Source organism: Pagrus major, chromosome 14 (genome assembly GCF_040436345.1).
Source record: "Pagrus major chromosome 14, Pma_NU_1.0".
Lineage (NCBI taxonomy): Eukaryota > Metazoa > Chordata > Actinopteri > Spariformes > Sparidae > Pagrus > Pagrus major.
In genome coordinates this window covers 17173469-17186052 of record NC_133228.1, presented here as the reverse complement: position 1 = coordinate 17186052, position 12584 = coordinate 17173469, and the positions used below count along the sequence as shown (strand labels likewise).

The following is a 12584-nucleotide window of genomic DNA, read 5'->3' as shown; positions in this document are numbered from 1 at the left end:
TGGCGGAGTATAAAAATCATAAACCTGCCGAGCAATGAAACGGCGTGCTTCATTTCCTTCTGATGAGCCGAGATTATGAAACACATGCGGCACTGTTTCGCCCTTGAAAAGCCTTGTAAAAGCGGCCCCACTCAGCGCGCTCGCAATATGAAAGTCCACTATGTCATCCGGCTTTTAGCGAGGCGTTTTCACGGCCTGACTGAATACGTCTCCCCTGCTCCTAGTTGTCATGGTCATTTTTTAAAGTCCCTAATGGGCGCTGTAAAAATCAAAGCGGGGAGAAGAGGTGGGGTAAGCCAAAGGTGAGGCGAGGCCTGGAAAGTACGTAGAACCATTAGGTGGAAAACGGAAACAGATGGAGCGAAACGGTCAGTGCACCAAAAACGGGCACGAACATCCCTCCTTCCTGACTTCTGTGTCGTATGTGTCGTCTTTCTGTCTCTTTCTCACATGTGTACCTCCTCCTGGGCTAAACATTCCTGTCTTTTTTGGCCGTCTGAGCACGTGCGGGGCCTGGGAGGGAAAATATTTGCAGTTCTGGAGGAAGAGCTGAGAGGAGCCGGTTCCTGGCCTTAACCACGGGGTGTGCCACCTCCTCTGTAACCCCGCCAAGCTGGAGTATACCCACTGGCCTACTTCTGCTGGTGTGAGAAGTTCTGGATGAATGAGATGCAGGGGTGTAGTGCCGTGTGTGTGTGTGTATGTGTGTGTGTGTTTGACGGCTGTAGTGGTCAGCCTAATCCCGCTGGATACAGCAGAGGGTAATTTGAGGGCGTGTATGTTCATACCTCCTGGCTGCAGGGTGAAGCGGTCAGACAGCTCCTGTTGGCTATAATTTAGAGTGTGTGTGGTTGTGTAGATGTATACTCGTGTGTTTCTTTATAGCTCAGCGTGTGTGTGTGTGTGTGAGCATCTTGGCTGTAGGGTGATTGCATCGCAGCTCAGAACAACTGTTACTGGCAGAAGTTGCACCTCTGTCGATTTAATGACTGTATTTTCTGCCTGACTCCAGATTACTTCCACGTTTAGATGTTCTGGCCTCTACCGTGTTCATTTTTTCTCAATTGCACTTGCTAATAAGCCGGTGGAGGTCTGAGGTCACAGAAACAGGGTTGTATATTGAGATGCCCTTGAGCAAAGCATTTAAAGCCAACTGCAGGTGCACTGATAACTCCCAGGTGTGTGCGTGACGGCAACACAAAGGCAGAAAGCATGCAGGCTCAGCAAACCCCGCTGAGCATAAATAAAGGTCACAGATTTGTTTGGTGTGTGTGCACGCTCCTACCTCTTGGCGGTGGGAAAGTATCTGGAGCACTCGGTGCCGTCCCAGGCGCAGTAAGGGTCTCTGGCCAGGCAGCACTCGGCGCAGGCTTTCCCATACACCTCGCAACGATGTAAAGACATCTGCGATACTCCCAGGGCCGAGCCAAGGTACAGCTGTTGCTGTGGGAGCAGAAAAGAAAGAGCGAGGATGTAAAAATTTTATATTCCTGTGTGGAAAAAGAAGGTGGTTGTGGGTTTGTTTCTCAGTAGGACCATTAGATATCTTTGTTTTCGGATATCAGTGTTTGCTTAAAGGCCCAGAGGTTAGCGCTTTTTGGTTTCGCGTGAACTTGCAGCCCTGTCAACAACTTTCCGATAAATGATTATGTGTGAAAACGAGTTTATACCTGCTTGGTGGACAGCTCCATGGCCGTAATGGGAGTGGGCTCCTGCGCAAAAAAAACACAGTACAGCTGTTTTACGACCGCATCCAGACATCAGGGGTGTTTTTGTAGGCTTCGGATTCATTTATTGTTGTTAACACTCAGTTTTCATTGTCGTACCCTGAAGACGGTCATCTCCTCCAGCACCACCTCCTCCAGGTCATGCCAGCTCTCTCTGGGGATCGTCACCACCTTCAGCACCGTGCCCACGTCTGAAACAATATAGACATTCACATGCGTTTATTTTGATCGTATATTTACATTTTTAAATGTCTTCTATTTATGTTATTTCAGTACAGCTGCTACTGTAAAAAGTTTGCTAAGCACTGTAATGTTTTTAACACTAGATTACACCATACTTCAAGGTGCAATATGTAAGAAGGTGCTCCAAACAAATAGGGGGCAGTATACCACCAGAGAAACTTGTTACCTGTTGCTACCTCTGGGAGCTCAGAGCACTGTGGGAGTGCTGGTGTTTACAATGCTAGCTCGTTAGCATGCTAACTTGAGCAGACATCTCTGCTACAGTACATAGACGTCTTTGACATAATGTTAGAACTGTTATTTCTTCCCATTCTGTTAATAATTTAAGTTAATTGTACAGTTGTGTACCTGTCCCGATGAACATGACATCATACTGTCCGTCCTCCGCCTCCACTCTGTCCACCACCAGCTGGGAGAACTGGTAGTCCACGTCTGTCCGCACCATGATGGGACGCCCGCCTATCGGGTGCACTGGGTTGTACATGGCTGGGTGACCCCTGGCGAAGGTGATGACATCATCGGGGAGGTCCTTGGTGGAGTCGAACCCGCCGAATGTCTTACTGGGACACTGAGGGTCAAATCAGAAAAAAATCAAGAATTGTTAGACTGTGGTGTGTTTTCTGTGTTCCTATTGTAAAATCATTGTATTTGTGGACTGTGACTCACAGTGCCAGGGCGGGGGTAGGGCACCCTCCCTTGGAAAGGCACCCACTGGTAGTTGGGTCCATCTCTATGAGCGTAGGGCCCCAGGAACACCCTCCTGATGTCTGCCATGTTGTACATACACACCGCTGAGCCTTTAAAGATGTTACTGTGGAGAAACAGAGGGGGGGAGTGAGCGGTGAAATGAAGAAAGATGGCACAGACAAACAGAAAGGATTCAGAAATGATCGGTCACAAGACAGGGATTAGGAGCTTGTGAAATACTGAAGAAAGACAACAAAATGACCCTTCAGCGCATAAAGACGGAGGGGAGCAAGGTTGTCATTACCTAAGTACAGGAATGACAGATTGGAACTTCACTCTGATTGCTTCCAGCCTCTTGAGAACAGACAGGAATTTGGGCACGCCACCAACAAAACGAGAGACCTGCTTCGGAGTATTTGAAATCCCCTTCAATATTTTTGCAAAACGCTCCAGCCAAGATGGGTGGTTTTTTTTTTTGCTTTCACTAGCCAGACGAAGTCCAAAAAGCAGGCGAAGGTCAATCAATCACGCCAAAAAAAGAGGGAATGATGTGGATTTCATTTCTGCTCATGCTCCGACCCAGGTCGTCCAGAAGACAGCAATTTGAGCGGTGACTCATTAAAGTGGAGAATTTGACGAATATTCCATGATGTACATATTCCGAAAGCGTTATTAAAATATTCATCTGGAGACTGTGACAAATAAGCTGCCTGCTTAAAGGGTAACTCCGCCAATTTTACACATTAAAGTGTGTTTACAGGTCTACAGGGGAGAAACTACTGCAAATGTGAAAAAAAGCCTTTTGTGGCTCCAGAGGAAGCTGCACGTGATCTGTTAAACTGTCTCCAGTGATCTCACATTGGCTCAAAGTTGCATTATGGGTAATCCTGTGAGATGGTTTAGCTTTGCACTCCCATAACACTGTTATACTCGTGGACAGTTTAAAAACAAACAATTAAAATCAATAAAGCAGAACGAGAGGTATCACCTTTTTTATTCCACACATTCTTCTTCCTTTTTCAGAACCTGGCGCCTACATTACCCACAATGCAACTTAGCCACCGAGTGACATCACTGGAGACAATTTATCAGATTACATGCAGCTTCTTCTGGAGCCACAAAAGGATTTATAATTGTAATTGTATGCAACAGTACTCCCCAAGACCTGTAAAATTGGTGGAGTTACCCTTTAAATCTCTGAATCCATTAACTTCAGCCGACATGAAGGCGATCTGTTTCACAGTTTTTAAAATTGTGTTTATTTGCGTGTAGGTTAGACGCTCGTTCATCAGCTTTTATTACTTTCTACAGATGGCAGATTTGAATTTGTCGCTTGCATTCGCAGGATCCGAACGCTTCAATAAGATTCGGGGACGTCCTTTGTCTTGCTGACTGCAATGGGAAGTTGTATCAGACTAATTAGGGATGTGGCTGGCATACACGCAGCCGACAGTACTCGCTAAGGCGTGGAAGATGAATGGATTAGCATTTGAAAATGTTAATTACAGAGAAATTCAATTAACTCCAGGGGCACAAAAAAAAAAAAAAAGACACTCCGATATCTGTGCTTAAGAAGAAGGGCCAACACGTGTTTGTGCAGATACACACAGTCTGAGGGATTCAGTCGACCCCGGGAAAATGCGCGTACGCACACACACACACACAAACACGGGCACAATCAAACATTGATCTGTCAGTGGCAGCTTCTTTGTGCCTCATTAAGCAGTGATATTAAAAGCCGGTCCCTCCGAGTCTCTGCTCTATTCATCTCTGAAAACCGGCCACTTAGAAAACCAATTAAACCACTCTAATTCCTCAATGCCCCATAATTGAATTTTAAAGCGTGCGTGTGTGTGTGTGTGTGTGTGTGAGTAGACACACACATGCGGGTACGTAGGTGCACGCCCGACCTCTTGCTTTGAATACGTTCCAGAAAGCAGAGAAAAGCTGTACGGGTCTAGTGATGCAAGGCGCCTGTCGGTACGCGTTAGCTTGCGCCGCCGTTCCATTCAGCCCGTCTTATCATTAGCGGTGATTGATGGTGAAGTGTTTGTCCTCCTTTCAAAGCGAGTCAGAGACACTACTGGACACAAAATACCCCCCCTCCTCCCTCCTCCTTTCCCAAAATGCAAATTCATCATCATCATGATAAGTGCCACCATCTGTGCCATTTCAACTCGCTTATCTGCCTTCACCTCTCCGCATGCTTCAATAGAGCCACACCCGGCCTCTGAAAACCCCATTCAAGGCTGGGGCGGCGGCCAGGGGCGAGACGTGCGTTCCTGCTGAGTGAATATCGTGTTTCTCTCGCTCCCTCTTGCTCCATAATCTGATTTCCCTACAAGCTTCTGCCAAGGTTTCAATGAAAAAAAAAGAAAGGAGGGGGGACAGGTAGGCGGGGAAAGGGGGGAATCGGCTAAAAGCAATCATGAGGAGGGGAGCCATGCAACCGTAAGACACCTGTAAGTGGATTACGGGACGGGGAGCGCTGTCTGGGAATTTGACGGGGGCACGCTCAGTTGCCTGCATCCTGCCGTGTCATTTAAAGCGGTTAGGAAATTACAGATAAAGGGGAATAAAGGATGTGAATAGGAAGAATTCTTGAAAGGAAATATGAAGCGTGTGTTTTTCAAATAACAGAGGAAATAACTTGTGCAGGACGGTCGCCCGCTGAATATATATCATCTCCTCCTGATCTCCAGGCAACACGACAACAAAACAAATATGATTCTGCCCGCGTCTGTCAAGCTATTTGAGAGTTTTGGAGGTCACCGTGAAAAGATCCGTACCTGGATGTGGTGAATACGGCGTAGATAACTGGATTCTTCGGGTCCTTGGAGCTCATCAGAAACACGTCCTCTACAATAACACAAAGCAAAAAAATGGGCGAGGGGTGAGCTGTGAGTCTGCGAGGTCAGCTTTTCTCTTCGCGTACGCGTAAAGAAAACACTACTCACGTAGCTCATCAAAGTGCGTGTCAATGCCGTTGACCCCGGGCACTGAACACATTAGCCGGGCCTTGAGGAACGTGGTCCACTTGTTCACCAGACTCCTGTGACCTCCCATGTCATTCTGCAATACAAACACACAAGAACTCAATGCATTTCCACAAGATTATTTCTGTGAGATCAGGCAGATTGGAGCTGCAACAACGAGTCGATGAATCAACTAGTCGATCGAAAGAAAATTTGTTGCCAACTACTTTGATAATTGATTACTCTTAACTGCCTAAAGTTAGCAACAGGTAGCAGTTACTCTGGTGATATGCTGACCCCTATTTGTTTGGAGCAGGCTGCAAATTCTTACACACTTTACCTTTAAATGTAAGGATTTGCTGCTTCTCTTTGTCAATTATGATTTTAAATGAACAGTCTTTGGATTTTGGACTGACTAACGGACAGAAGAAGCAATTTAAGACGTCACTTTGAAAGTCTGATCAGCATTTTTCACAATTTTCCAACATTAATGAAGGTGATCTTTAGTTGCAGCCCTAATGCAGATATGTAAGAAATGAATATGAGTCTCTGTGGTAGGTTTTGTTTGTGTGTGTGTTGTTACCTTACACAGTTGTCCTATCCTGGCGATGGTAGCCTTGCCAGTGTGCTCTCCGTCCATGGCGTTCTCCTTGAAAAACAGGAAGATCTTGTCGTCTTCGGGGTTGTCGCTTTCTGGGATCAAGTTTACGCCGATGAACCTTGGGTCTAGAGGAGGAAAAAAAACCACACACATTGTTCCTACATGCTTGAGTCGCATTGACAAACTTACAATATACTATATAATATACTTTACGATCCAACCTCTGCCCCGACGGCAATCCTCTCACCCCCATTTTACACCTCCGAAACCAATCCCCCGTGATATTCTCCAGTCACGGCTCAGTAATAACAGCCATTCACTTTACACCCTGCTGTTACAGTATCTGACTTTACCCCAAGTGAGCACTCCAAGTCCAAATCCCACATAACCCCTGTCTCTAGACCACATCCTCACAAAACACACATGGCTCTGATTGTCCCGGGTAGCACTCGAATACATTTATCCCGACTTTAGGCGCGAGAGGAAATCAAAGCTAAACGGGCGAGGTCGAGGCCTCGGGGCCCGGGATAACTCTTCTAGGGGGAAAGAGGGGACTGAGGGGGAAAGTGGCCGCAGTCACTGAGGCGTCGTCACGCGTAAAACGAGCCTGTGTCTAAAAGCTCGGGGGGTTTAGCTGCAGAGAAACAAGCAGTGCCATGTTACGCCTGCATGGTCGCTTAAGGATATAGAGTAGCTGTGAAAAAGACAAGTGTGGCCAAAGTGGGAAGCAGATTTATAAGCGCTGCGAGGGTGCGAGACCTCTGGTATGAATCATGTGTACCCCACACACGCTTCATACCTCCAATGTGAATATACCGTTAAATCTACACGTTCATAAATTTAACCTTGCGTGCGCTCGCATACAAAAACAGGCTTCTGCCAGCGTCGCCAACCACTGAGGTCATACAATTCATTCCGTTTAAATCCTGACAAAAGGCCACTTTATTCAGCAGAGGTTTAATCCAACCTCGGCGTTGAGTGCGAGGGCATTAAAGGGTGGAGAGATGTGTATATAAATTGCTCGATTCAAGACCAGCAAAGCCAAAGCCACTGTTTAACTCTAAATCCTTTTCAGTATCGACTGCTATTAAGGATTCATTCCCAAGTTTCTCTCTTGTTACATTTGAGTACCATGTAACCTTGTTGATAAAGGCTCAATAGAATATCCCCCATCCCAGTAATCCATGCAATTACAATCCCCCCTTTGTGGAAGAAGGAGTTGGGATTTTGCCGGGCCGGATGGATACAATCCCCCATGTGTATTTGTTTGAACAAGGTGAAAGATCGATGGGGATTAAGGCGCTAACAATGACTCCTCCTTTTTAAATCGCTCTTTATTAATATGTCACAGCAATCAGCGCTGCAGAGAGCGGTGTTTGTGATTTTTTTGATGGCGCTGGGGGGAAGGAAGAAAGGGGGGCTGGTTGAGAGGAACTGAGAGGAATTTGACTCCACTACAGGAAAACAGCTGAGAGCGGATTAGTTCTGTGGGAAAGAGGGGGGAAAAGGGATGGCACGGCTCGAGGGAAAGGTTCAAACTGACCTTTTGTGGCTCCCTGAGTCCTCCGCGGTGCCGAAAGATAGCCAGACAGACTGAACGGTCAATAACCCCTCACTGCCGCGGTAATCTTACCAGCACAGGCCAAATCCAGTGACTTTGTGAATGGGCTCTGATATCTGATGTCTGCTCGCGAATGGAAATGATCGGAGACTCGAGGCTTGTGAGAGAATTTAATGCTTCAAAGCCTGTTGAAAAGCTCAGTGGTGTTCTTTCTTTAAAAATGCTCCATGACAAGGGTTTACTTCCTCCTTGTACTGAGGTTTTTGCAGGCCACAAGTGTCCAATTTTACTTTAACAGTAAAGTTTGTTGGAGTTTGTGAGGTTTGGAAATGTGTATTATCTAGCTTTTGCAGTCCAAACACATTTTCAGCTTCCACTGTGAGCTTGTAGATGCACATGGCCCCTTAAAAAAAACCAGGAGAGGCAACATATTTGAGTAAACTACAGTGACAAAACCCCGGTACGACATTCAATGCAAACAACTATTTTTTTTCATGAAGAAAAACTAGATGGGAAGATATCTGCGCATTCAATTTAAAGCTGGAGCTAGCAGCCTGTTAGCTTAGCTTAGCATAATGAATGAAAACAGATTTAATCTGTTTCATGCAGGTGACATTTGTGACTATTTCTTGGCGGGGTGCGGTGACTTCCTACAAGTCACTGCACTGTGCCAAGAAAAAAATCTGAAATTTGTCATCACTGTACTGAGCCAGGCTAGCTGTTTCCCCCTGTTTTTAGTCTTTATGCTAAGCTACGCTAACCAGCAGCCAGCTACAGTTTCAAATTGAACGTACAGACATGAGAGTGGTATTGATCTTCTTGTCTAACTCTGAAGAAGCTAATATGCGTATTTCCAAAATGGCCCAAAACCTCTATATTTCTAGAAGAAACACACACAGATCCACTTTTTTCAGGAAATGCATCCCTTGGGGACTAAAACACAACTTTTCCCAAACTTTGACTTTCTTCCCATGCTAAATCTGATTACTTATTTATTTATTTTATTTTATTTTTTTTACCATTCAACCATCTTGAATCATGCTGCTCTGTTCTGATTGGATGATGATCTCCCAGGGTACGGAAAATAGCAAAGTCCCTTCCCATGAAATCAGCAGATGTGCCAGAGTACAGCTCTCCATCTGCCAGTGAGAGAAGTAAATAGTTAGGAACAAATGACCGACGCTGAATCGAATGTGTGCACTTCCTGGAACTAATCTAGGCAGAGATCAAACTCACCGATCAGAAGTGAGGCCGAGAGCATTTTGGGGTCGTAGGGGCTTTTCCCGCGGCCGTTCTCGAAATGCGAGGCCAGTCGAAAGATGTTGTCCTGTGGTGGAGAGGGTCAGAGTTCAACATGAGGCCAATGAAAGCCACATTAAGCCCGGCTAAAGGTGCATTTATAGCCTGTGTTTCAAATTACACCCAATCCTCAGTTTAGCACGCTGCACAACAACTTCAGGCCACACATGAGTTATGATCTATTTCTTTTTTTCATTGATAACTTGGTTACAGAACAACTTTAGTCTCTGCAACTGTGCAACAAGAAGGAATAATGGGGAGTAAAGTAGCAGCAAATGCACAGCTCAAACTCAGATTCTTTGAATATATTAAAAGAAAAGTTACAAAAGAGACCCAACTTCAAATCAATTACTGACAACACCACTTTAAACTCAAGTGAAGTCATGCAGGGTGCTCTTTACTCAGAACCCGCATGGTGCGAGCAGCCATTCCCCTCACCATTGTCGGACTGCAGAACCCATGCTGGTGCATTGATTAACCTGTAGACCTTCATCAAGATGACTGATTAAACTTTTATGTGGGGGAGAGGTTGTTTAATTTCCGAACCATGTAGTTACCACTCTTTTCCACGTCTTCGCACAAAAGAAAACATAGATGAGGAGATAATCAATGTAAGGAATGATTACTGCTGCGCTCGACAGAAAAAATGTGTGTGTGTGTGTTTGAGCCGCCTGCTCTTTAAAAGGGGAAACGCTATTGGACTTTCTCTCTCATTAGTTACTATAACACTGTTGTCACATTTCCAGACGCTTTAATGAAAGCTCAATTGAGATCTAAATGACCCTTTGCATATATATAACTGATTAAATGTGAAGAAAAAACCCCCACATTTTATGCATTACCTCTGCCCTCTTGCCCATTTCCAGAAAAGCGCAGATGGGGTGGAAGGCTCCTGTGCCACAGATGTACAGATGGGTCTGGTTGTAGGGTTGGAGGACCCGGATGAAGTTATTACACTCTCTCTGAAAAAGAAATGAGATAAGGAACATCAAAACCCCCAACTAAAGTGTAAAGCTTATACTGTGAGACACACAGCTGGCAAAGAGATTTAAATACATTTATATACATTCATGCGTCTGCAATATCCGTCTCTGTTTATGTGGTAATCTTACCAGCGAAATATATTATATAGCCTTGTAAAGTGAGTTAAACTGTTGGGGATTTTTTTATAAAAGAGTTTGCATCTGTGAGCATTAACCTCCACATATCATAAAGTTTAAATTAAGTTTTATCCTTTATGAAAATAATGCTGACACTTTTAATAGAGAAGAAACTCTGACGCGATTCAACTGAAAATAAAGACTAATAGGAAGCAGAGGAAAGCTCTGTTGGAATTCCCTGTAAAGCCGGGACTTTCCACTTGATTTGGAAAAGACTCGCTGTATGAAACTGAGTCTCCTTCAAGGAAATCCCACCTGTAAGTCAAATCAGGTCTTTAATGATCCATATGTTTGAATTTACTGAGGGGTGTTTGGGTTGGCTCTCCAGCACATGTTGATAGTCCCAGTGGTGTGAGACTGTTTATTAGAGTGCTAATCAACGGGATTGGTTAATGTAGGAGTGTTATTAGCAGCCTCGAGGAGCTGATTTGGCCACATGTGTTTAAGAGATTAGCCCGGGGTTTGCCTTATTACAAATACACACTGAACATCCCACCTAACAAATAAGAACACATTTGGTCGGGGATTTGGAAAACGCAGCGCACACATCACATCACATCACACGCAGACAGCCAAATTATCCTTCTTTCTTCCTCTCTTTAACACATGTGTCTCGTCAGGCTCCTGAAACCTCACTGACATCTCAGTTTGATGGTTTGATGATGTCTCACATATGAGACATAAATGGATACAATGGAGTTCAGGTTTGAGTGATGACATTTTCCAGTGCAACAACAAATTGATTCTGGCATTGCACACTGCAAACCTTTTCCAAAAAATCCAGAATTTGTTCCTGCTATTATTGAAAAAGGCAGAAACTCATGTTTAAGCTCCCAGTCTTTGTTCTCCTTTTTGGCGTTTCTTGCTGAGACTTGTACGTTAGACTACACAGCCAGAGCTAGCAGCCCGTTAGCTTAGCTTAGCATAAAGAATGAAACCAGAGAGGAACAGCTACCCATGCTCTGACAAAATCAGCTATTATTATTTTCTAATAATAGGCTATTATTATTAGGACTATTTCTTTGCCGAGGTGGTGATTTCCTGCAAGTCACTGCACCCCGCCAAGAAAAAGTCCCGAACAAAAGACCCTGTAAAACCACAAATTCGTAATTTCTGTACTTTGGTTTTTGAATATTTAAACAAACAAGAGTGTGTCGCCTTTGGACAGAGCCAGGCTAGCTGTTTTCCCCTGTTTCTAGTCTTTGTGCTAAGCTAGCTACAGCTTCAAAACAAAAAGTGGTATCGATCTTCTCGTCTAAATCTCAAGAAAGCAAATTAGCATATTTCCGAGACTCTCTTGGCTGGGTGCGGTGATGTCCCAAATATTTTAGTTTTGGTTTCGCTGTAATACACATCATGTTATACTGTAGCATGCTGGAAGTATCTCACGGGGTCGATTGAAGCACTCAGCACCTTCCAACTGTGTATGTTATCATTAGCCCGATGTACAACACATTTCAGAACCAGGGCTTTTGCAGAGTTCACAGGGGAAGACTAAACTAAATGTCTTGTGGCTGACCTCAGCCCTGCACTTCTCTGTGTCTTTGCGACTGTGTAACTTAACGACTTTACCCTCTGTGTTTCCTCCCGTTGAACAGCAGGAGCGCATGTCCCCCCACATCATTCTCACGCCCTTATTATACGCATTTCACCAGCTCCTATAATCCCCCCCCCGAAAGTCAGCTCTGTTTAGGATTTTACACGGCTGTCTTCGAGTTAGACTCATTAGCTATGTGGTAGGTAGGTCGCACCTAAACCACTGACAGACGTTAGTTACGCAAGTCACTCACACATGCGGCCCTGTCTTGCCCTCCAGGTGAAAAACGGTTTCCCTGATCACAAACCATGTCATTATGTGAAAACCACAACACCCACAGAGGATAAATGAGTCATTATTGGATAAAATGAATGACTCTCTTTGGGCCGAGTACCGGTGATGACTTCCAATGAGAGAAATGGGTGGACAGATTTGTGTGTGGGTTTGTGTATATTTGGAAGAGTTGAGTGAATTTTGAGATTATGCTGAGGCCCCTAATTGAATATGGAAAATGCATTGGAAATGTAGGATAACTTCGGACTATTATTTTTCCTTTAATATCCGTAATAGCTGGAGAAATAATTGCAAATGACATCAGTGAATCTGCACTCCAGCATCTGAACCCTTTGTTCACTGAATCAAATGCAACAACCTGGGCAGTGTTACACACTCGCCCTGCCAAGGAGAATGATACAGCCATCAGGCATTTTGGAGGGCAGCTGTTACATTTGCTCTGCGGCTGTAAATTGTGGTTTTGGAGAAATGCATCACTTTGGGAGCTCTGAATGCTTTAG

At 44.8% G+C, this 12584-nt stretch overlaps 1 protein-coding gene across 1 annotated transcript in view; it reads right to left on the bottom strand.

The window, feature by feature from the left end:
- sema3aa (sema domain, immunoglobulin domain (Ig), short basic domain, secreted, (semaphorin) 3Aa) overlaps nucleotides 1–12584 on the bottom strand; it is a 34816-nt gene that overhangs the window by 3764 nt on the left and 18468 nt on the right. Inside the window, exons 4-14 of the mRNA XM_073480307.1 lie at nucleotides 9936–10055; nucleotides 9031–9121; nucleotides 8814–8933; nucleotides 6216–6358; nucleotides 5615–5729; nucleotides 5447–5516; nucleotides 2637–2781; nucleotides 2319–2538; nucleotides 1827–1918; nucleotides 1671–1712; nucleotides 1286–1443 (exon numbers count right to left, since the gene is read on the bottom strand). Coding sequence (XP_073336408.1) covers nucleotides 1286–1443; nucleotides 1671–1712; nucleotides 1827–1918; nucleotides 2319–2538; nucleotides 2637–2781; nucleotides 5447–5516; nucleotides 5615–5729; nucleotides 6216–6358; nucleotides 8814–8933; nucleotides 9031–9121; nucleotides 9936–10055 — 1316 coding nt within the window. The remainder of the gene's footprint in view (nucleotides 1–1285; nucleotides 1444–1670; nucleotides 1713–1826; nucleotides 1919–2318; nucleotides 2539–2636; nucleotides 2782–5446; nucleotides 5517–5614; nucleotides 5730–6215; nucleotides 6359–8813; nucleotides 8934–9030; nucleotides 9122–9935; nucleotides 10056–12584) is intronic.